The sequence below is a fragment of the Mustelus asterias genome, chromosome 1 (genome assembly GCF_964213995.1).
Source record: "Mustelus asterias chromosome 1, sMusAst1.hap1.1, whole genome shotgun sequence".
NCBI classification, from domain to species: domain Eukaryota; kingdom Metazoa; phylum Chordata; class Chondrichthyes; order Carcharhiniformes; family Triakidae; genus Mustelus; species Mustelus asterias.
This window is the reverse complement of record NC_135801.1, coordinates 134,251,548-134,277,266: the sequence shown is the minus strand read 5'-3', so window position 1 is coordinate 134,277,266 and position 25,719 is coordinate 134,251,548. Positions and strand designations below refer to the sequence as shown.

Genomic DNA, 25,719 nt, shown 5'->3' with positions numbered 1-25,719 from the left:
CCACTGCTGAATTGATATGAAAAGTGGGCACAGTGCATACCAATTTCTATTCTCTAGTTCCAAGACTCAGCACACCATTACTCCAACATTAGTGGAATTGAAGTGTTGTGAATTAAGTCGAGAACTAGGTATGCTGGGTTCCAACCTTGTTCTGGAGTTTCCAATGTTAATGAGACAAATTCCTACAAAGTCTATCATTGCCTAGTGCTAGTACCTGTGAGGCACATTCCTGGCATAGTTGCTTGTCATGCAAATTTTTAGCCTCAAGATTATTATGTCAATGAAATATGTAGAGCTTTACATCAGTTATAAGAGGATATGAGCACTGTTGAACTATGGAAAGATACCAAATTAAAGAAACTATGAGTACCATTGAAAAAATACATTTTATTGAAGGTTTTTGTCTTGCATTCATCAGGACAATCACATGAATACCAATGTCAGGGGAAACAACAACTTTATACTAAATGAGAAGAATGTGCTAATTGGGTAGCAAGTGAACTCTGATTGGTAGAGGCATTGCCATGAAAAATGTACCAGCTAATGGTGATTGATGGTTAACCGCCAAGCATTGTTTAAAAATTTAATACAAGCTACCTGGTTTACATTTTCAGGCAATGCTTGGCAGTTAACTGTCAGTCACCGTTAATTCCATGCAATGCCTCTACCAATCAGAGTCCACTTGCCAACCAGTCAGCACTCTCTTCTCATATAGTGAAATGTTATTTTTTCCCATGACATTGATGTTCTTGTCCTGATGAGTGAAAAATGAAAAGCTTTGACAAAGTGTCTTTTCTCAGCAATACTCAAGGTCTGTACTACCAAATGGCTGGTTAACGAAACTTTTAAATTAATTAATTCAAACAAAATGTTCTATTTGGCGATATGGGTAATGTTTCTAAGTATATTGGGGTGGAATTGTTGTGGGTATTCTCCCAATTGTGAAGCATAACTTTGGTAAATGACTGCAGAAACCTCTGAGAAATGGCATAAATGCATTAACATTCTCTGGAAATTTCTCAAGTTTCTGACAAATCCACATTGAACATCAGAAGAACCTTCACATAAAGTCATAGCATTATGTTCAGAAGAATCCAAGAACCAAGTACCCAAGGGCGGCAGGGTGACCCAATGGTTAGCATTGCTGCCTCACAACGCCAGGGACGCTGATTCAAATCTGACCTTGGGTCACTGTCAGTGTGGAGTTTGCACTTTCTCCCCATGTCTGCGTGAGTTCCTCTGGGTGTTCCAGTTTCCTCCCACACTCCAAAGATGTGCAGGTTAGGTGATTGGTCATGGTAAATTGCCCCTTAATGTCCCAAGATGTGTAGGTTGGATGGATTAGCCATGGTAAAATGTGTGGGTTTACAGGGGTAGAGTGGGAGAGAGGGCCAGGGTAATATGTTCTGTCAGAGAGTCAGTGCAGACTCAACAGGCCAAATGGCCTCATTCTGCACTGTAGGGATTCTATGATGCTATGATTTTATGATAACTGTTATCTTTTGATACGTTGCCTGCTGGATGGCATTTCTGTGTCATCCTTTTAATTGTTTCAGCTAGGTCTGCTACAAATAGTAACCACTGTGACAAAGAATTGGAATATGTCACACACCACCACATAATTCTTTGATAGATAAATTGAATACAAAATCTACAGGACCACCAAACCAACACTCAGATTATAAATGAACAGAATGTTATTTCACATAGAATAATAAAATGAATATTATTCAACATATCAAAACAATAATGGCACATCTCCATAAATACTTCTTCACATTTATTGAACCATGAACATGGATATTCCCTTTTCATGTGCTGAGATGCTACCGTAGAGTTTCTGGCTTAGATCAACTGTTTAGAATTTGGCTGTAGACTAACTGTAAACCACTGTTAGCTTATTACCTGTATATGTGACATGCCTGGACACATCCCTGCCAGCCCTTCCCGAGACTCCTCCCCCCCCGGTCCAGGTATAAAGGCGACTGCCCCCCACCCCCCTGCCTCAGTCTGGACCAGTTCATCGGCATGGGTATGCTCCAAGTCTTTTGCTAATAAAAGCCTATTTGTTCTTGCATACAAACTAGTCTTTGCTCGATTGATGGTGCATCACTAACCAATATAAACCATAACTGAAAATTCTAGACCATGGTGTCATCTGTCAGGAGGATTACAAAGAGTGAGTGGTACTGATTCCTATCACAATCTCAACTAATGTTTTTTGTGCCAAATTCAGGTATCAATCAAAGAATTCGTAGCCCAGACTGGGCATTGATCTAAACACAATATGGCCTGAAACTACCTGTGAAGAAATCAATGCAATAAAAGGCAACTTGGCCCACCATGTCTGCACCAGTTCTTCAAATGAGCAACACACCTCGTTCAATTTTCTTGCCTTCTCCTCCTAACTCTGCACATTTTTCCTTTTTGGATATAAGTTAAATTCCCTTCTGCATGATTCAATTGAAACTGTCTCCACCACACTCCCAAGCAGAGCATTCCAGACCCTAACCACTTGCTGCGTGAAAAGGTTTTCCTCACACGGCTATTTATTCTTTTACTCGTCACTTTAAATCTGTGCCCTCTGGTTCTCAATCCTGTCACAAACGGGAACAGTTTCTCCCTATCTATTGTGTTCTGACTCCTCATGATTTTGAATGCCTCTATCAAATCTCTTCTTTCTTTAAGGAAAACGATCCTAACTTCTCCAATCTATCTTCATTACTGAAGTTCCTCGATCCAGGAACCATTCTCAGGGATCTTTTCTGAATTCTCTCCAATGCCTTCACAATCCTTTCTGAAGTATGGTACCCAGAACTGGACACAGTATTCAAGCTGAGACTTAAATAATCACTTATGCAAGTTCAACATAACCGCTTTGCTCTTGTGCTCTATGCCCCTATTAATCTAACGCAGGATACTGTATGCTTTACCATACATGCACTCAACCTGTCCTACCACCTTTAATAACTTATACATATATGCATCCATGTTCCTTTGCTCCTGCACCCCCTTTATTTTATATTGTCTCTGCATGTTCTTTCCATCAAAATTAATAATTTCACAGTTCTTCACATTGAACTTCATCTGCCACCTGGCTGTACATTCCACCAACTTATCTATGTCTTTTTGAAGTTCTACAATATTGTCCTCATAGTTCACAATACTTCTGAATTTTGTATCATCTGCAAACTTTGAAATTGTGCCCTGTACACCAAGGTCTACGTCATTTACATTCATATCAAGAAAAACAAGCCATTTAGCTCAATTGACTAGATGGCTAGTGCATCATTCAAAATAATGGCAACAGCGGTGGTTCATTTCCCATTTTGGCAGGGATAGACTTGGGGATCTGTCTCCTTCTCCTGCCCCTGAGAATGGAAGGCAACGGCAAACCATCACTGACAAAAACTGCAAAGACAATCACTCAGAATAAAGCATCAGCAGACAATCAGCCAAGAACCTGTCTTTGGGCCGAGTACTCATGAATGAATAAATTTAGTTATATTTTCCTGTACAGAGCAGAACAAAATATTATCAGATGGAAAAAATGCCTTTTACTTGCTTGTGAATTTTTCTTTGTTCTTGATCTAGTGTCAGTTAGAATTTAATTAGATTGCAGTTATTACAAGCCAAAAATTGTCTTAAATATATAACACACATTCATGTGATATTTTGTTCATTTTTGTTCATTTCTCTTCCCCAGAATAAGATCCTTTACAGCTTCTACAGGCTGGTGAGCCATAAATGGTTTGAACCATTAACCATTGCTTTAATAACAATGAACGTGCTGGTGATGGCTTGTGATCATTATGGACAGACGAAATTGTTCGCCTTAGTTTTAAATTGGTTCAACCTAATATTTGCAGCAATGTTTACAGTTGAAGCTATTTTAAAACTATTAGGCCAACGCCAATACTATTTCACTCAAGCTTGGAATATCTTTGATTTTCTAGTCGTCGTTCTTTCCCTTGTAGGTAAGAGCCATTTTACTCTTGTTCTTTCTGATTTCATAAAAATCACTTTTAGGGAAAGATTGCTTAGGGGAGGGAAGGAGAAACAACTTAGAGGGGATAGACTCAAGTATAGTACTAGGTGAACCAAGCAACTAGAAACGTAAAATTAATTCATGAAGATTTACATAGGGTGGATCTACATCCCCTCCACACCAAATATGCAAATAACATTGAAGGCAGTTTCTTCATGATTAACTTGTTTAAATGAGCAAAGTTTGTATTTTTCTAAAAGCAGTGAGGGGGAAAACTATTTAATCTTGTTAGTTATTTGCTAGATTAATTTTGTAAAGTGTTAGTTTCACAATAATATTGGAAGGGCTTGTCTTGAAACCTTGCATTGAGTAGCCACTTCCATGCATTGAGTATTATGTAATGTGCAGGGAGCTATCTTTCATAATCAAGTATCACTGGATCAAGCCCAAGATGGAATGCAATGCCTTATCTTGTCAGCATGGATTTTGTTTGTCTCTCTTACGGGACCATGAGTTGGATTCAATTGGATTTTGAATTTGTTTTTTGGAGCAAGGAATGGATTTAAGTTTGCCTGGTCCATTCTGAGTATTGGCTTTGTAACTTTGAGAATTTGTAAAACATTTTTAAAAAGCTAGCCACAGATGTTTCCTTCAAATGGCATTATTTTTGTTTTGCATGATGCAAAATAGGATTATTAATGTTGTAGATCAAAGGCAACTTCATTTGGAGAAAAATAACCTGATCAATTAAAACATAAATTTGCACCACTATAACGGTCATGTTATAGGATTAATTTTTGAATCATGTTCTCAGCAGGAGTTTTGCCTGTTGGGAGCAAATCTAGTCAAATTGCAAGACTATTTTTCTGCCCATCGGTTTAAATGGTTGCAAATTCATGTGCACGAATGCCTATAATTCTCGTAGATATTTCTGGAGGACAGGGCTCTTTTTTGGAAGCATAGAATTGAAATGATAAAGTACTCCTTGCACCTCTCATATTGCATTGAAAGATGGATGTTGATAATTTTGTAAATTACAATCAATCACTTAACATTTTCTGCATCTTTCAATTGAAATTGACCAATTATAATTTGGGAAATAGTGGACCTTAGCTGGATCAGGTCTGATTGAGTCTAATCCATGAACATTATTTGCACTACAATGATTCACAATCACGAAAGACCACATAATAGCAATCATAAATTGTAAATCAGATAGCATTTTGAATATTGTTCCAAAATCAAGCCACATTGCATCCATGTCTCAACTTCATGACATCATTCCTGTTCATTGTTATAGCACCCGCTGACAACTCTTGGAGAATAACAATTTGGTTGATTTAATGAAATTCAACAGCTTACAATGAACATAATTTCTGAGGTCAAGGCAAAATACTGCAGATACTGGAATCTGAAACAAAAACAAAAAATGCTGGAGAAACTCAACAAGTCTGACAGCATTTGTGGAGAGACAATCGAGCCAACATTTTGAGTCTGGATGATCCTTCGTCAGAGCTCAAAAGAGTACAACTCTGATGAAGGGTCATCCAGACATTAAATATTGGCTCTATAATCCCTTAGTCATGGTATTCAATATGGACCAGTAGGCTCTTAATAAATCAATTTCCAAGTTAAGAATGATAAAGATCTGATCAAAAACTTTTCACATAACACTTGGCCATTCTGGAGCCAAAGATTTCTGGAGCATTATATGGTGTTCTTGAGAGAGCCCCTGCTGCACTTATGTCCTTTGTTAAGGGAATTTCTCTGTAGGTGCCATTGAGGAGCTATGTACCTCAGGTGGAGTTGAAGTTCCGCATTGCAGCTAAAGGCCAATGTGAGGGTACAGATTGTGGGTTCATACTTGGCACTTGGTAGGGCACTTTGCACATGCATTGAAGATGTAAGAAATTGTTGTTGCTCAACATCTTGCTTCTCCTCCTCAATCATGTTGGATCTTTTGCCCAGTGATGTCTGTTCTAATTCAACTCAGATTCCCATGGCAGATATCCCAGGGTTATTGCTTGCAGCATGTAGAGTGGATGCTACAGCATAGTGGTTAGAGAATGGATCTTCTCTCTGACCCATTTTTTACTGTTCCTCAGGCAGTCTTACAGAAAGTGTCAATTTACAATAGCTGCAATACAATCCGACAAATTCATTTCAGTAGCCAGAATGCAATCCAGCAGTGCTAGCTAAGTTGTCTATTGGCTGAATCCATTATTCCCAACAGGAAGAAAAAGATGCAAGAATGGATACTGACCTATAGTGTCAAGATGACTAGTGCTAACTGTTTAATACTCCGAATTAACATAGAAACTAGAAGCTGGAGTAGGCCATTCTGCCCTTCGAGCCTGCTTCACCATTCATTCTGATCTTGGCTGATAATCGAATTTAATATCCTGACCCCCCCCCCCCCCCCCGCCTTTCCCCCATATCCCTCAATCCCTTTAAAATTGATTGTTTTGACTACTACCCATCCTAGTTTGGAGGAGCAGTGGTATTTGCAAGTTTAACCAATTTGCACAGTTTAAAAGCTCAAGTCATTGCTGGAAATTAAAAATATTAGTGATCCTAACAATGACTTTTGCCACACTTTAGTCAGTATGTATCTGCAGCCAATATGACTGTCCTAACCAATAATCATTTTTATCTATCCTACCTTTCAAAGAAGAATAGGGGAAGAATTGGCCCTGTTGTCCTGGCCAATATTTACCCCTCAACTAATATCTTGAAAACAGATTATCTGGTCTCCTTCACTTTTGCTGGGTCAAAATCCTGGAACTCTCTTTCCAACTATATTTTGGGTGTTCCTGCACCATGAGGACAGCAGCAGCTCAATAAAGCAGCTCATTGTCACCTTTTCAAGAGCAATTAGGATGGGCAATAAGTGCTGGCTTTATCAGCTATTCCCACATCCCATGAATGAATAAATCAGCTGCAATGTTTCTTATTAGACAACAGTAGCTACACTTCAAAAGTGTTTAACTGATTTATAACATGTTGGGGCATCTTGAAACAAAAATTGTGTTATATAAATGTAAATCTTTCATTGAATTCCCACAACTTTGATCTTAATTAATAATGTCTCATATGTACATTTAATAACTACTTTCTGAGTGTCTAGGTGCACTGTAAATTTACCATCTTTGTTTTGGATTGTTAATTCCCAAAAGAATCAGGGCATTTGGTCAGTCTGCAGTTTCCCCACCTAAAGCCATGGTACCTGCTGTTAGACAGTTGCAGAATGTGCATCCATTTTTTTCTCAATTTAACAGTCCCTTTAAAGGCATGAAAGAAGTTTGCTTTAATGCCATGATATGATACATTATGTTGCTAGGTTGTTGTAGTACAGAAAGTCCTTAGGAATCCTCCTACAAATCAATTCCATTATTTTACATAGAAATGAAGTAAGACCAATGGATATGTCGCCAAATTAACCTATTGATTTGTCACCACATTAACCTTTGATTTCAATTATAATGGCTGTTAGTGACTCACCAATATCCTCACCAGTCACTCTCAGCAATCTTGGACAGATGCCATCTATTGTTTTGAGCCCTCTCAGCATGTGGATCAATCCATGTCATTGATATTGAGGTCTTAAATATAACTTGCTATTCCTTTCCTGTTACAATTTTTGGTATGGACATTTTGTCAATCAAATTTTGAGCACTCCCAATCAACCAATAACAATCTATTTCTGCTTTTGACCAATCCTCTATAAAAGCTACAAAAATATTTGTACTGCAATTACAGAAGGGAAATGCTCTAAAATAAAGAAAACTTTCAAATAATTCTATTCAATCCTAATTTTTAGAACTTGTATCATTTTACCCAGGTCAAAAGCATTATACATCCATCTTTCATCATAAACAAATTCAAAGCAATAATGTAACTGACAGCCCTTTAAAGGCATGAAAGAAGTTTGCTTTAATGCTTTAGTAGATAAGGTGAAAACTTTGGTACTAGCCTTGGTTATATATGTAATGAAGTGAAATTAACTGTGAATATGTTTGACTTTCATCAGATGTTATATGGGCAGTTGGTGTAATGTCAATAATTATTAAGATATGTGCGATTTTTAAGAAGATAAATCTATATTCATAATAACACAGATGGATATGATCACTATGTAGTGTGCAAGTAATTAACTTTAGTCTTTGCACTGGTCCTCATTATATCTCTCTACAAAGCAAAACATTTAAGGGAACAAAGTAGTTATTATAAAAGCAAAATATTGTGGATCTTGGAAATCTGAAATAAAAACGAAAAGTGCTGGGAAAATGCTCAGCAGGTCTGGGAGCATATGTGGAGAAAGAAACCGAGTTAACGTTTCGAGTCCAATGTGACTCTTCATCGGAACAGTTAACCACTTTCTGTGGAATTTGAAATTTACTCCAGTGTGAATACTGTTTAAAAGACTTTATTTCAATCATGGCATTATGTTTAGAATTACATCCAATATAAATAGAAGTACAAATGCATGAGAACACGTCCATAATTCATTGTAGTGTTTACATATTCGCAAATGAGTTTAGTATGATACATTATGTTGGAATGAAGAAAAGTCAATTACAAATGCAGAATCAGAAGCTGCGAGCAATACTAACGTTCATGAAATAGCGGGATGAATAGTCAGCTGAAGGATGTTGGGCGGCGGATAATGAAGCGACAAGTGTGGTATTGTACAGTGCGACTAACGATTATTTAACAAACGATACTCTTAAAAACGTTAATGGGAACAAAACTGTTGGAAGTGCTTCTTTTTCAAAAATAACTTTTTTTCAACTGCACCCCGAAACAAAAATCTACAAATATGGTTTTCTTCGTTTTAGTTCCACTAATCAATGTTCAATATTGCAAATTCCGAAGGCGCTCTGCTGTCCTCGAACTGGTTCACATTCGGCTGATTAGTTTGTGCGCCTTTTTAATGCAGGGTCATGTAGGAACTGGGGGTTTTCGCTAAAAAAAACCTTTTGTTTTCAATATTACAATCGCTCTGTTAGACAGTTGCAGAATGTGCATCCATTTTTTTCTCAATTTAACAGTCCCAAGATAAGGAAGAGCAACTTGCATCCGTACACTATGTGTGTGTGTGCATATCTCACAAAATCTCTTTGACCAGATTGTTAATTTGGGGGATCGGTTTGTTCGGATGGAGTCAACTCTAATCTAATGCGGATTGAGAACTCGAGTGGGTGTTTAAGATAATTGTCTTTTGTACTGATAGTTATGCTGTGCTCATTCCTTCAGGAATTTTGTTGGACTCATCCGCATCCAAAAAGCAAGGCGTTTCACCGACCATTTTACGAGTGTTCCGGATTGTAAGACTGGCGCGATTGTTGAGATTGGTCAGGTCTTTAAAGGGGATTCGCAAGCTGCTGTTCACGTTGGTGATATCGATCCCGGCTCTCTTCAACATTGGACTGCTCCTGGGCCTGGTCATGTTCATCTATTCCATCTTGGGGATGAGTTTGTTCCGGGACCTTCCCAGACACTCCCCAATAAACGACATGGTGAATTTCGAAACCTTTGGGAACAGCATGATGCTTCTGTTCAGGCTGACCACAGCCGCCGCCTGGAATGAGATTCTCCACGTGATGATCAACTCTCCTGTGCAGCGTCAGTTTGTGTCATTCACTTACATGACATCGTACATCGTGGTCGCCTATATCGTCATCATCAACATGTACGTGGCTGTCATCTTAGAAAACTTCCACGAAGCCCAGGAGCAAGAACTCGCTGGAGTGACTGATGAAGATGTCGACATGTTTTACGAGGTCTGGAGTAACTACGACGTGAAGGCGACACAGTTCATCACATATGATCAGCTCTTTGATTTCCTCAATGAACTCAAATCCCCTTTGCGAATACCAAAGCCCAACGCGGTGAAAGTGGCGGCCCTCAACCTCCCGCTGACCAACGGCAACATGCTGCACTGTCTGGACGTCCTGGAAGCTCTCAGTGCGGTGATCGTTGGGAAAGTGACCGAGTCAGAGCCCCTCACAAAGCTGAGTGGGGAAGTTTTTAAAATGTCGATGAAGGTATTCCCCATCCGTAACACCATGGAGACGATCACAACCACCTTGATGATTCGAAAGGAGTTCAAGGCTGCCTTGACCATCCAGAAAGCGTTTCGAAAGTGGAAACTCCGGCAGTACCACACCACAGCCAAAATGAAACTTGAAAGATCTTACAGCTCCTTGAGAAAATCGCTACGAAGTCTACGTTCCAGCAGACCGAACTCGCCTTTGACATGATCTCCAACTGACAGTGACTGTGGTAAAGTGAAGCCCTTCACATGATATGGGTATCTTTGGTGATTTTTTAAAAAAGAACCTTTGAGAGGGTTACATTGGTCACCGTTACGTTTGTTAATCCAACATTTTTACATTCCATTGGTGGTATTGTTATGCATGAATTTGACTTTATAACCTAATTATTCCGTTTATTTGGGAAAAGTTCATCTATGACAATGGAACTGGTTCATCAATGATGCTGGCAGTATCAACAGAGTGAAACTCATCTAACTGCTGCGTCATGGACAAGAATGTTCTCGGGGAGAGGGTAATTGGTTACGATCAACAAATATTAATATACCATAAATGAAAAGGTCAAATAGGTGTCAGCGCCATAGCCGAAGTGTGTGTGTTGTAATGCATTAAACACAGTGCGCTTGGCATGGCGCAAAGAGGCTTCCTGTGCTTTAAGAACGCGATAGTTCTACACGTCAGTGAAACATTTATTGGATTACCTTTTACAGTGCTAATGCTAGAATCCCATCACAGTGCAAACTATCCCTCAGGTAGCGAGAATGCTTGACCGTTGACGATGATTTTGAATGGTAAAGCATTGATCGCAGTTCAAGTGCTAAATTCTCCCTCAGTGTACCCGAGCAGGCGCCAGAGTGTGGCGGCTAGGGGATTTTCACAGTAACTTCTTTGCAGTGTTAATGTAAGCCTACTTGTGACTAATTAAAAATTAAATAAAGTGCCTTGTGTTGTACCTCCTGCACCATTTATTCACTTAACCGTATTTCCCTACTTGGCATTTCACAGATGATTCCAACTTGAGCCTCAAGTTCGAGTTTTTGAAAATCTTAGTTTACGTCAGATTTGTGTGTGTCACAATGGTCACTTTTGTAATATTGAGATGCTTTCTGATAGTTTATTTCTCTTTGTAAACAAGAGCAATGCTGCTGGAAAGAGAGACATGCTGCTAAAGTTTTTCATCGTGCACTCATCAGGACAAATGCAAGAATGCCAAATTTCAGATAATTACAATTTATACTTCAGGAGAAAGGGGTGCTGATCAGTTGGCAAGTCAACTCTGATTGGTGGAGGCATTGCCATGGAGAACATTGCCAAGGCAACAATAGGCTTTTCAAGGTCCCCAGTGATTCAAAAAAAGGTGCAAGGCTTGAACATATTTATTTTATTTGCACAGAAAGAGTGCAAATGTGTGTGAATGTATGTTGCTTCTAGTGAGCATAAATGAGCCACATTATGAGTGCAACTGATTATCTTCAATGCATTGTTGGTTTAGCTATTATCACACTCAGGATTTTTCAGTAAGTAATTCCCAATTGCACAATCACATCGAACAGTAAGTGTTTTGTTTTGGATTTTGAAAGCACAGGCTGGTTGAATACGGTCTGTACTCTGCTTTCTATGAACTGAAGAAAGAACATACTGTTTGATTCAATCAGCCAATCATTCGAATATATGGCTTATGTATCTGGCATTAAACTGGCATTGAAATTCATTGACAATGTTGTTCAATTGTGTGATTCTGCAATTGGGCAGCACTTACTTAAAAGTCTTGAGTGTGTTAATGGCTATAATTAAGATAATCAGTTCTGCTCATAATGTAGTTCATTTATGCTTGCTAGAAACAACCTATATTAAACAGGAACTTGTTTTGTACAAACAAAGGAATATGTTCAAACCTTGCACATTTGACCTACATAGGAACTTGGGAGTTTATAGTTCCCAGTTGCTTTCACCATGTCAACACCTTGACCAATTGAAATCAACTTTCCAACCAATCAGCACACTTTTCACTTGGAGAATAAATTATTGTGATGATCTGAAATTTGGCATTCTTGTATTTGTCCTGATGAGTTTAAGATTAAAAGCTTCAGCAACATGTCTCTCTTGTCAGTAATTTTCAAGTTTTATATTACCAAGTGATTGTAGGAGTAATATTGAATGAGTACCTGAGTGGTAAACGATTAGGTCTGTGACAGGTACTGTAGCTGCGGTATTATATATGTATTTGTAATCTCTTTGTATATATTTGAATAAAGCAAGGCTAAGTATTAAGTTTCTTTTCCTCCATCTCACCCCCCATCAAAAACACTGAAAAGCCAACCCTTCAATGATAATAATTACGTGCAAGATCACTGGTTTATAATGAATGAAAAAAATCAAGTTTTGTTGTTGTAATGTGGGATTACAGGTGAAATTTACAGGTTGTATTCCGAGATTCGACCAATTTTCCCCTGTGAATGCCTAGTATATGTGGAACGGTCATTTTGCTTATTATCAAGATTATTGCATTAAATTGGCTGAATGTCTATTTATTTTATCATTAAGCAGGATTCTTCGATTTTACCAGTGATTGCGACCCATGAAACCAACTGCCCAAGCCGATGGCCTTGGTTATGTGTGATTGCAATAAGGTCTATATCGTCTGTGTTGAAGTCGGACCTTTTTATCTCTGATGAACCTGCTTTGGGTTGCTTTCCTTCCATCTGATTGATCTATTGCATAATTGGTGTGTTGCTTTCCTGCAATGTTCATGATCTGTTTGCTGAAGCTACTGATGGAGTGTTGGCTCTGTGATTTAATGGACCGTTCGCTTGTATCTCCGCTGAAGTCATAATCGCCGTTTTAAATATCACTCACATTCAAAAATGATGATTCTTAAAGACAGGGGGCCAAGAAATGTATCGAGGATAAATAAAAGCAGCAACTTCAATTTATATAGCATCTTTAAGGCGCCCAAGGAGGGTTATCAAATAAAAGTTGACGTTATTAGTTTCTGTGGCATAAGTACATAGCATTTCAGTGGAAATGCATAGGAATGAGAGCGCATATGCCTATGAAGCAATTTAAAGGATCACAATTGTAAAAACTCGAAGGCTACTTGGAAACTATATCCAGTTTTCTGTTAACAGCTAGACAATGGCCAATCAGTTCCTTTAGGTCGTGACTTCCGTCAACAATTGCTACCAAATCACATTTCTGCTCTTGGAGATGCAGTTATTATATTTCAACTGGCGGACTTATAATCTGTGGCACTAAAGTCAATTAATGACTTAAATATAGATTTAGTGATTGTATTCGTTTACACATTAAAGTCAGCATTGTTGAATTGTTAATTTAATAAATAGAACATACAGGCACTAAATAAAATTAAGCTGTGCTCCTCGGTTAATATATCTTACATATGAATTTTTTTTGCATATAGCAAAATAATTCAATTTCTGTTGGGCTTCCGGTCAACCTTATCTATTGACAATGGTCATATTAAACAGTCAGGAGAACTGATAATTCACGAAACGGTAGTCTTACCGTTTCCCTTTAATGCACCTGAGTATTCTACTGATCGCATTAATGAATGGAATATAATAAATTCCAATTTAGACCAGATTTTTAAAAAATACTCGCTGAACCTAACGCTACCAATTCTGTTTGTCCATTTTCTGTTTTAAAAAGAAGAATCCTTAATAAGATATTTGAAAGTAGGAAATGTAGTGATCCTCTCGATGCGCACTAATCACCAACACTTCTATATAAGCGGCGAACATTCAATAATATGTTTTCAAGAACTAAAATAAAGTTTTTATGTACCTACCTACTGACTCTTTTGGGATGCTTCTGAGTCTGGAAGACGACAAATTCAATAAAATTGGATGTTAGACCAAAGAATTTGTAGTTTCCAGCATTGCTGATTTATTCTGCATCTGAGTGAATTAAATTACATCTTCACGCTGAAGTTGAAATAAATGTACTTAGTGGGGTGCTTTCCAAGAGCCGTATCATTTTTCGACTGGTGATCATTCATTCATATCAGACAAGTGCGTCACTTTTAGTTATAATACTTATTCCTTCTGCTGATCAGGCAAAACCAATTGTTTGATATCCTGTTTGATTTCCACTCCATCTGACGAAGGAGCAGTGCTCCGAAAGCTTATGGTATTTGCTACCAAATAAACCTGTTGGACTTTAACCTGGTGTTGTGAGACTTCTTACCGTGATACCTTCATGGACATGTTCATTTCATACATTCTCACTCTGCCATCACAGGACAATTCAGGGACGCAAAAACAAACGTTAGTCATTTCATGCCTGTCAATATCTGTAAAACGAAAAGGTTCCGATGTCAGGACCGATCTCTCTCACTCACACACAAGAACCGTTCTTTTTGCAGATGCGAACTGACCTGCCGTGTTTTTCCGACATTTCCTGTATTTATAAACCGTTTCTGATATTTGCATTTTGCTTTCTTTTTATGGATGATTCAACATTGAGTAAGAAATGTTTCATTGTGAGTATACGTGAATAAAAAGACCCGCCTGCAATCTTTCAAGTCATTGGCTTTCGATGAACACAAACTGACAAGTTTTGCATTTACCTACGAGAGACAGACAAAACAAAATCGTTGCTTCCAACTCAATTTTAAATACTATCCAATGATTAAATGCCAAAACTTTTCATTGTTGATAGAATGGTATTTCTATGCATCAAATTGGCGGTTAAGTAACACCGCTCGGCCGAATAAGGCTAATTTGTTTAAAGCTGACGACGAATAAGAATATTTGGATAAAATATGTAGAACTTATTCAGATCTCAGCATGAACGAAACTGTGTTGCGTATAGATCGGAATTCATGTTATCAGCATTGATTAGGCTTATGCTGCTTGATTGTATTTGAGCATCTAAGGGTAGATTTATATATTTTAACTTAGATGGTTAATACATTGATAAATAATATCGTTCTCGTATCAAAACAAATTCGAATGGCACAAGAAAAAAAACTCATTCGGCATGCGGAATGATTTATTATCCACAGATACAAGGCACCGGATGTAGAGTTATGAATACCTCGGAACTGCGCATTAATTGTTTTTAAATATTTGTGCTGGAACTATGTGTTTATCAAGATGTCTTTAGGATTGAAGTAATGGATTGCCTTGAAGCTTTGGATTGCCATATTAAAATATTGCTAGTTATATGAAATGATCACGTTGACTGAAAATTCTTGATTGTTCGGGTGCACCATGCAAATCATTAACATTCAGAAAAGTTACTTCAAATACCTGTCGGGTTCTGGAAGTAACTGTCAGCCACATCAGAAACGTGAGTGAGCACATGCAACTTTCGTCCTGCAGAGGTCTCACTTTAGTTTTTCACTGGACCTGTGCAGGAACTGCATTTCACAGTCCCCGCTCCTCTTTCTCATCTTTCTAAGTTTCTGTCCTCGCCATTTCTCTTTCTCTCTCGGTATTCGATCTCCTGATATTATCTCGCTTCGTTATTTTCCATTTCCTTTATCTCCCTTTCCTGTCGCATGATTTTCGTGACTCAATCGTGTTTTTATTTCCATTATTGATAACGATTTATGTTGTGTGCGATGCCCCTTTCTATCCAGTTCTCCCACAATCCCCAGTTGGTCTCCCATTGTTATCCCCTTATTTCCATGCCCAGGTATTGTTTTGAAAAAAAAACTTCCTTTACCTTCCTGTGTTTTTGCGGGTGTAAATTGCTTTAATTTGCCGATTCAGCAATCGGTATTCCTCGCCATGGATATCAGCTGGACTGTCTGGTTTGTCGCTCTCCCTCTTCAATCTGGAATAAATATTTTCTGTCCCAGTATCAAAATTGAACAGCTAATGCAATACTGGTGTGTATTTAAAACACAGAAGAAAGCGAATATGTGCAATTCCTGGCAGAAGGGGACTGTTTCAGAAACAAATAATGTGAACGACATTGTCAAGAAACACATGGTACAATGACAGTTTAAATGGTTTATTATTGGTACTAGCGACGGGTTTATTTAAATAAAAGCTAAATATGAGCATCATGATATTTCCTGTGTCTGCCTAATGTTGCTGTTTATTGCTCTGAAGTTTGATTTAGAAATCATGGGTCGGTCCAGACTTCATATACATACATCTTCGTTGTTTGCTGGTCTGTTCTCAAAACCCAGGCCTCCGCTGCCAGCCTAGTGGTACGAAAACATGACACTAAAAAGAAATTAAAGCATTTTTTCGCTGTTCCCAATTCAACCAACAAAACACAGATTTGGCGAGAAGGGAAAGTCTCTTGGGGTCACCATGACCAGCCAGACAAACTGGAGATCACCAATGATGTAAAAGTGAACTGCAGTTACCTTGTTCCAATCGTTAGGGGGCTGCATTAGATTTTTTATATATCAGATAACAATTGTCATGCTGTGGAATAACAGCCCAGGGTGGATTTAGAAAGCACAGTTTCGCGGCATTGAAAACGAAAATAATTCACATGTCTTTTGTTTAAGTTAATTTTCCTACTGCGTAATAACATGGCCTTTATTGTGATGTCTATTTTGAACGCTAAATAGCGTGAAATACTACGACCAATCTGAAGCACCCAAACAACTGTCTCTTCTAATATTAGAGCGATTGCATTTCTGGCGATTATTACAGAGACCTTAAGAGCCTATTGTAATAAGTCTTTATTAAAGGATTACCACTGTATCCCTCAGCTGGTGGAAAATGTCTGTTATCGCGGAGTTATTTCCAGTGAAATGGGCACACCTATCAAAACTAAAAAAAGTTGCCTGATTATTCCTGGGTATTCAGGCTGATTACCATCAAAGCCGGACTGTGCGTTTTATCTTTTCTTGGAGGGAGGTTTCGGACAAAACGTGATTGCGCCAAAGCGACAATTAAACAAGGAAGCGTATTCCCTGTGATAGGTGGCGACAGATCGCCTACGTACTTAGTCTCGCTGCCAGGAGTCACTTCATTGAGCAACTCTAAAACCCGACTTTCGATGTCACAATCTCCTAAATGGAGAATACGAGACCGCCCTACGGCATTTCATAGACGTGCGAAGTCTGCTCCAGTAATAGACGTGTAACTTTGCCAGATTTGGGTATTAAATCGAAATGCTTCTCTAATACCTCGTGGCTGAATGCACACACCGCAGTGTCAATGTCCTTGATTTTCATTCTGTTTGTGCACTATATTCTTTATTACAATAATGTATTTCCCCGAAATAGTCAGATGGCAAGATATCAGTGATATAAACAGAGAATCCAAACTTTGCTTTGAACACCGGTCCGTAAGCGAACACTTCAATGCTCCTCCGTGTGTTTTTTAAACTGAGTTATGACAATCAGTCTCCCCCCCCCCCCCCCCCCCCCCGTATGATCTACCCTCCTGGTAATAGACATTGGAGGAAATATCGACATTGACATGTACAGGTTATGGGGAAGTGGGGGGTGGGGGAGTTGTTGCTTTACCGGTGGAATTGGATTAAAAGACTGGGTCTCTTCATTTTGCCATCCTTTTGTATTTCGCCGTACATAATGGGACGGTTTATATTCGTCCACAAATGATTTCTAGCTTTTACAGTGTTTTGGGGGATATGAGTTGCTTACAGGTTCAGCAGTTGAATACTTGCTGCATTGTAGGTATAGGACAAAGGTGACCCAATAGTGGAAGAAAATCCCAAAACAGCCTTCAGATGCCTAATAATAGCAGTAAGGATATTTTCGTCCACCCCAATGTGTGCAATCTTGTCGATTGCAAAGAAATTGACACTGTGACCTGGAGCCGGGCTGTTCTGTTTCACATAAACGTATTTTGTCTTTGCGATATTGCCTGAGATTTCGGCTGAAAAGTTTAGAGGGAGGCGGCGAAATGTCACCTGATTAAGTTTCCGTCCACCTTAACATTTTTGATCACTTCCTCCTCCCCCATCCTGCCAAACACATCACCATGCCATCAGAAGACCGCCCACCAAACAGACCAGCCAAGACCCCTTTGAGCCAAAATATTTAAGAGTGAGTGCATTCACAGATTGACGTTCATTCAACACAGCGATCGGACTTGACTGGTGCTCTCAGATCAGTACTTAGACCAGCGGGAAACTGAGTGCGACAATGCTAAGGATGCTAAATAGCAGGGCTGCGTTTCTGACACTTTCACTTTTTATCTTCCTCGCTATTGGAGACCAACGAGTGCAGGGTGAGTTAAAGCGGTTTGGGGACGTGTTGCCTGGTGTCTCTACGTTTGTGGATGTGGCTGTTAGTTTCATGTTTTCATGCCTTGCATGTTATCTCCTGGGGGAGAAGATACTGAAAGAGTCCAAAGCTGATTCAGAAAGCACCACGCTTTCTATCGCTTGCTTCTGAACAAAAGTTTTCAGCTCAAAATCCGATGTGGCAAGTTGCATTACGCACACGTGTTTCTGTACTTTATTCACATTTACTAGAACACTGTGGTGCAGAATTAAGTCCAGGGAGCAATTAGCCTTCCCTGTTAGCAATTCATGGAGCTAGTTAGGAAATAAATGAACCGTGCTTTGATCCTGTGGCTCTAGGTGTTATAGAGATCTCTAGGATCAAAGGAAAGTTACATATAGACAGAACGCCTCATTGATGTTGCATATGAATCGACATGTAATGCCGGATCGAGCTGTTAGAGGTGGGACACTATGCCGCGATGCCACACGAAGCAAGATTTAGAGGCTGGTATAATTACTTGCTCCAGTGGAAATAATTGCCACGTGTGTTTTCCAATTAGCCTGTTCTATATCGCTAACTAAAATAAATGTCCTCCATGTAACTGAGCACTCGATATATATATAGATTTATATCAGGCGGTACCAACTAGGAGTCTAGACCCTCCAGAAGAGGCAGCAGAGTTCAAGCATTTCTGGAACGAGTTAGTAGTACAGAAAAATAGCCTATGTTTCTATTCCTGAATGACTGTGAATAGATACGAAAATCAACGGAAAACGGTTTACAGAGAATCGACGCTGTAGTTAGCGTGGCTAAATACAGATACTGGTCAAACTGTCAACTACAGATTGTTTTCGCAAATGTCTAAGACGAGTAGCACGCCACACGTTTATGTATTTATTGTGGATTTTGCACTCTGTTGTTTCGTTGTAAGGGTGAGTTGTGGCTGGCTGTGTTTTTTTTGTTCCACTGCACGCGTTTACAATACTTCAGCTTGCGCTGTCTTGGGGCAGAGCCAAATAACTTAGCGAGCATGATAAATCCTTATTCAAAATAACCCCCCCCCCCCCCTCCCACACACACACACACACACAAACGGTTTATGGGTTCGCAAAATGTACATTTCGGGCAACCTGGGTACTGTCCACGACGGCGAAGGCTGTTTCGGGGAAATGTCGATTAATTTCAGCTTCAGCGGTGGGCGCAGACTGAGACAGAATACTTGAAGTAAACACTCTTGTAACGTCAATACATAGTTCACGTGTTGTGTCTGGATCCGTGAAACTGACACTGATATGACTATGTGTGTTGCAGCTGGGAACTGCTGGCTACAGCAAGCCAAGAACGGCAAGTGCCAGGTCCTGTACATGACCGGGGTCAGCCGGGAAGAATGCTGCAAAAGCGGCAGGTTGGGCACAGCGTGGACAGAAGATGATGTGCCATCCAGTACCCTTTTCCGATGGATCATCTTTAACGGCGGAGCCCCTGGTTGCACGCCTTGTAAAGGTACAGGTTCCACCCAGTCTTTTCGAATCGAAATTGTTTGTATTCGCCTTTTCATTCAATCCTGCAAGGTATATTAACATATACATATCGCTTGCTAAAACATTCTAATGTGCCCTGACTTCGCTAACCGCGCTCTCAGTCTCGACTCATCAAACTATGGATAGTTTCAGAGAGAATCGGTTGAATGTCACGGCTTCACTGAGCGGCTTTATTAAGATGGCGACTGAGTCTGCGCGGTTTTAGCAAACCTTTAATTAAACTTCTGGGGGGAAGAAAACTACATAAAACTACAAAACGTCTGTCATGTGATGATTATGTATTCAGTTCCCATGTGACAATTTACCCTGAAATTCCGAATGTTTAATTGATACATGGAAGCAGAGTCCAGGAAATTGTATGTGTGTTTCTTTCTTGTGATAGAAACCTGCGATAACGTCGATTGTGGGCCAGGTAAAAGGTGCAAAATGAACAAGAAGAATAAACCTCGGTGTGTCTGTGCACCCGACTGCTCGAACGTCACGTGGAAGGGTTCCGTTTGTGGGACCGATGGGAAAACATACAAAGATGAATGTGTCCTTCTGAAGGCGAGATGCAAAGGACATCCCGAACTGGAGGTCCAATACCAAGGCAAATGCAGAAGTATGTGTGCAACGAGTACACGCTCATAGCAAAAACCTTCAGAGGAAGTGGGGCGTCCCATTAAAAATGTTTGCATTCCATTCTCCCCCAGCGCGAAGTTACAAATTCAATTGCAGTGTCTGTTTTTGAATATTACATTTTCATTTTAAATTGTGTTAAGAATTATTTTCCTCGACATTGTTGATTTTAAAGCAAACTGTGTTAAGTATTTGCCTACAATTGGGAAATATAGGGATTTGACTATTTTACCAGGATATCTTAATTGTTGAAGTTCTTGCCTATCAAAGATATATTACAAATTTAAAATGATTCTGCATTTACTATGAACACAAGCTCGGGGCTCACAAAGATCAGCCAATTTATATTGCCAACGATTGCTTTCAACAGGTGCTCGTTTCACATTTTTACTGGTGTCTCTGTTTTACAGAAACGTGCAGGGATGTCTTATGTCCAGGCAGCTCTGTGTGTGTGGTAGATCAGACGAACAGCGCCTACTGTGTTATGTGTAACCCGAGGATTTGCCCTGAACCTTCGAGCCCCGAGCAGTATCTGTGCGGCAATGATGGGATCACGTACGCCAGCGCCTGCCATATCAGACGAGCCACCTGCTTGATGGGCAGATCCATTGGAGTGGCATATGAAGGGAAATGTATAAGTACGTACCCCAGACCGTACAAAGTATAAACTGCACAACATCATGCAGTCAGGAAACCAGTGCAAATACAATGTGGGAGGAGTTTCCCTTTTTTGTCAGTATAATTAGGGTGTAATGGATAAATGTCCAAATCAGACCTAACAAAGCACTTTTGGATATTCAGATTTATGGCTTAAACAGTACACTGATATCACTTAAAGAGAAAAGATCATCTTTATTCATCAGCCCAATGTGTTCATTGTATCTTTTGAACATATTCTTAAAGCTGAGAAATGAAGTTGTCAAGCGTGCAAAGTATTTTTTTATTTCCAAGCTCCTTTTTATTTTATGGGCAGCTGAACTGTAACTAAAATTCTTGCAACTGCAAGAAACTCAAGGATGTTGAACTTCTAATTTCCCATCCGTTTTTAAAATAGGTTAGCACTGAGAGGCATGATTCCTCCCACCCTATTGTCCTAGGGAGAAAGGAAAAGCCGAGGGACTTCATCTTTCCCATCGAGGTTTTCAGAGGTTAAAGTGTTTATTGCTATGTGCTGTATGTCTGGTTGATTCAGTCTTTTCCCAATGCTTTGACACCCAGCTGCCAGATTAGAAATTCAACCCCAGTGGTGGAATGTGTATTTGCTCACCTTACAATAGGAGCAAAGGTACAGCTCTGATATTGGATTACATATTGATGGCAATTCGACTCATTGCTTTTTAATTTAAAATGCGTTTCTAGAAGATGCTTTCAAATGTTGACTTAAGAATCATAGAATCCCTACAGTACAGAAGAAGGCCATTTGGCCATCGAGTCTGTACCAACCACAATCCCACCCAGACCCTATCCCCATAACCGCACACATTTACCCCGCTAGTCCCCCTGACACAAGGGCCAATTTAGCATGGCCAATCAACCTAACCCGCACATCTTTGGACTGTGAAGGGAAACCAGAGCACCCGGAGGAAACCCACGCAGACATGGGAAGAACGTGCAAACTCCACACAGACAGTGACCTGAGGCCAGAATTGAACTTGGGAACCTGGTGCTGTGAGGCAGCAGTGCTAACCACTGTGCCCACCATGCCGCCCCTTAAGTCATGAAACAAAGTGAAACTGTTTAATTACAGCTATTTAAAAGATAATTCGGCACACCAGCACATGATGGACATCTTTGAGTGTGCTTTCTGTATTTACATGCCAATTACGAACACCAAACATTATAACTGTTGTATTTATCAAGGCCCAATATGCCAAAATCTAAATGATAAATATGTGAGTGATATCGATAGCTAATATAGATTTGAATTCTGACTTTCAAATTATCACCATTGCTGAGTGTCAGTTGACTGCAGAAATGAGTTGACTGTCAGCTCCAAATCAGCGTGGTTGATGACTGAAGGGACTATTCTCTTTACAAATGTGTTTTGGGTTCTTTTTTCAGAAGCCAAATCGTGTGATGATATACAATGTAGCTCTGGAAAGAAGTGTCTGTGGGACAGCCGGCTCGCCAGGGGTCGGTGTGCTGTTTGCAATGTGTGTCAGGGTGGACGCTCGGACGAGCCAGTCTGCGCCACTGATAACACCACCTACCCCAATGAGTGTGCAATGAAAAGTTCAGCCTGTTCCTCTGGCACCCTCCTGGAGATCAAACATACAGGATCGTGCAATTGTAAGTAACTTTTAGCCCAAAAATAAGATTCGCTGTTCGTGCCATATTTCGCTATGAAAGATTTAACTTTATTAGCTCACCATACATTTGGCAGTACAAGATAAAATCTTGCAATTTATACCCATCAACTTGAGAATTTGCAGATCTTCCATGCTGCTATTGGGGCAGTGGTGGAAGATGTGCTGTGTGTTCTAAGTGTAGTCAGGTAATAAATTTGTTAATGATAAATGTGTTTCAGATTTTGCCACACATTGGTAACAGGATAAATCTAGCCCTCCTCCCACTGGAATCACTGAAAAGAACTTTTCATTAAAGCGGGTTGGGAATTTGCCATGAGATATGTGATGGCAGCAGTACAAGTATTTACCTTCCTCTGTGGAGCAGATAAAGCATATTTGCACATTCTGGCAATCTCAGTCTCCCATTCCTGTGGGTTCATTGCCCAGAATTACCCATACCTCCCCTTCCAATATAGGTATGCTTATTAAATGCTGCCAATATTGGTGTAGCAAAGCAACTCTGTTTTACACACATGCTCTTTTAAACTTTTTATTTGGAAGCACCATGTGCTTATTTCCTGAGGGAGTATATTTTATTGAGGATCCAGTGATGGTGGTGTGAAGATGACAGAACTAGGCTTCAGAGTATCATCGTTTCAGTTAAAATTAGGACAGGATGACTTAAAAATGTGATATAGTTATATATTGGATTCAAATCTAAATAAATATTAAAGCTAATAAATGGTGTAAGCTATCTCGAACAACAATACCATGTGTCCTGAAGTGAATGCTGTTCACATTGAGAGGAAGAAGATATTGTGAGGGATTAAAATACCATGATAGTGATAGATTGGAACATCTATGCCTTTTGAAGTTAATGCCATCTTATCAGTAGCGATCATCCAAAGGCTTCACCGCTGTTGTTTGGGATTTTAAAGCTATTAAAATAGTCCACAGGTTTAATTCAGTAGCACTGAGGAATGCAATGGATGAATACAACATAAATGTTAGAACACAAGAACACTTTTATATGATTCCAGGAATCTGCCATAAAGCCTGATCATTGATTCTTCAGAACTCACTGCAGTAATGGTATTATGTAAAGTTACTTCATGATAACAAATGTCACAAACTTCATTCTTATGCCATATAAAAGACTATTGTGGCGATCCAGAGAGATTGAAAACATGCACTGAGGTTCTGCGCTGTTGTGATCCTTATTTATACAACAGCTACCATATATTCCCCCATAGCCATAACTGAAGAAGATGAAGATGAAGAAGACGAGCAAGAAAATAACACCTTTCCTAAATCTACATTTCCGATTTGGTAATTTCCTTCACCTGTTGGAAGAGGAAGGAGTCGCTGTACTTATTTGTAAATAAGTGTACGCTTATTTATTTTAAAGAAGTATACATAGTTGAGTTTAGTAGATTTTTATTTATACTGTCATGTTTTATAATTTATGCATAAAATTGGTTAACTATACCTGTTTTGGAAATATATTCATCAAGAGAGCAGTGTTATCGTTAATTTATTGTGACGTATGATGCTTGTAAAGTACACATTTTCCAGCAAACTGTAAATTGCATTGTGATAGCTGTAAATGTGGCTGGTCATTTTCTTTTTGTACTACAAATTTTTAGTTATATTATCTGCATGTTTTACCTTGTCTATTTATTTATTGGAATATGTTACACATTGATGTAAATAAAGCTTCAGATATTGTTTACAGCGTGCCATATAACTGACCAAATGTGCTGCGTTTGGAACTTGTTGTCAACTTGAAATGCTCTGCAGCTGTGTGGCAGATCATTTTCTGGCCGTGTGTAATCTGATTGACTTTAGTGGTTTGTTTCTCTAAAGGCTTTAACACAATGCAAACAGTTCAGGTTTTTCATTTTGCTTAAAATATTATGTTGCAGATGCAATTTTATATTTTCGAACATGACAAATTTAAATTCATCTAAATATATAGTTTTGTACTTTTTCTATCATGTAAATGTGCAATGTATATAAAAAGTAATAACGTGGATTTGTAAATAGATAATGAATAAACAATTAAAAATATCCATGAGAGTTTCCTCTTTATGCTATTTCCCCATCTGAATTATCCCATTAAAAGAAATAAAGTTTTCACATGACCAAAAAGGAAATACACATTTTCTGCAATATTAAGAAGGTTCTTATTTAATGTTATTTGTGAAATGAGATGCAAGTAGGAAACATGAACTGTGTATGCTACTCTCTGCAATTTTGGAGCAAGTGTTCAAGTGTTTACATTGGTCTCCTATTTATATATTTGGGGAACCTCACTTCTCTTTTTCATTGCAACTTCTCTCAGAACATGTACCCACTGGATATATATTGTACATTTTTTATTCATTCGAGGAATGTGGGTGTCAGTGGCTAGATGAGCATTTATTGTCCATCCCTAATTGCTCTTGAAAAGGTGGTGGTGAACATCCTTCATGAACCACTGCAGTCCCTGTAATGTATGTACACCCACAGTGCTGATAGGAAAGGAGTTCCAGAATTTTGACCCAGCAACAGTGAAGAAATTGTGATATATTTCCAAGTCAGGATGCTGAGTGTCTTGGAGCAGAACTCCCAGGTGGTGGTGTTCCCAGGTATCTTCTGCTCTTGTCCTTCTAGATGGTAGTGGTCATTGGTTTGGATGGTGCTGTCTAAGAAGCCTTGGTGAGATCCTGCAGTGGTGGTACACAGCTGCCACTGTTGATCGGTGGTGAAAAGAGTGAACATTTGTGGGTCGGATGCCAATCAAGCTGGCTGCTTTGTCCTGGATAGTGTCAATCTTCTTGAGTGTTGTAGTGCAGGCAAGTTTATCATATATATAAAACCAAGCCACATGGCTATGATCTACAAAAATCTTTGCAATTGGAGCATTCAGACCTTTCTTACAATTTACACATATTTCCAATATATGCATAACTTTAGAATTTTGGTATTAAGACAAACTATTTACTTGGCAAAAGGACAAACATGAATCATTGAAAAGCAATAAATATTCTGATTTATT

At 39.1% G+C, this 25,719-nt stretch overlaps 2 protein-coding genes across 6 annotated transcripts in view; both read left to right on the top strand.

Annotated features, from left to right (window-relative positions):
- The window catches only part of LOC144511122 (sodium channel protein type 9 subunit alpha-like), a 92,841-nt gene extending 82,590 nt beyond the window's left edge, over window positions 1–10,251 (top strand). Inside the window, exons 14-15 of the mRNA XM_078241143.1 lie at window positions 3,707–3,977; window positions 9,245–10,251. Coding sequence (XP_078097269.1) covers window positions 3,707–3,977; window positions 9,245–10,251 — 1,278 coding nt within the window. The remainder of the gene's footprint in view (window positions 1–3,706; window positions 3,978–9,244) is intronic.
- Window positions 10,252–18,055: 7,804 nt separating this feature from the next.
- fsta (follistatin a) lies at window positions 18,056–24,752 on the top strand. 5 transcript variants are annotated; one of them, XM_078223660.1, is made up of 6 exons: window positions 18,056–18,233; window positions 19,544–19,735; window positions 20,156–20,374; window positions 20,802–21,029; window positions 22,453–22,680; window positions 23,912–24,742. In XM_078223660.1, exons 1-6 carry the CDS (start codon window positions 18,149–18,151, stop codon window positions 24,010–24,012), a joined length of 1,053 nt encoding a protein of 350 aa, XP_078079786.1. In that variant the 5' UTR covers window positions 18,056–18,148; the 3' UTR covers window positions 24,013–24,742. The 5 variants fall into 5 exon arrangements, with proteins under 5 accessions (XP_078079786.1, XP_078079879.1, XP_078079695.1 ...); XM_078223753.1 differs by having other exon boundaries at window positions 18,072–18,233; window positions 23,933–24,752; XM_078223569.1 differs by having other exon boundaries at window positions 18,076–18,233; window positions 23,836–24,742.
- The last annotated feature ends 967 nt before the right edge of the window (window positions 24,753–25,719 follow it).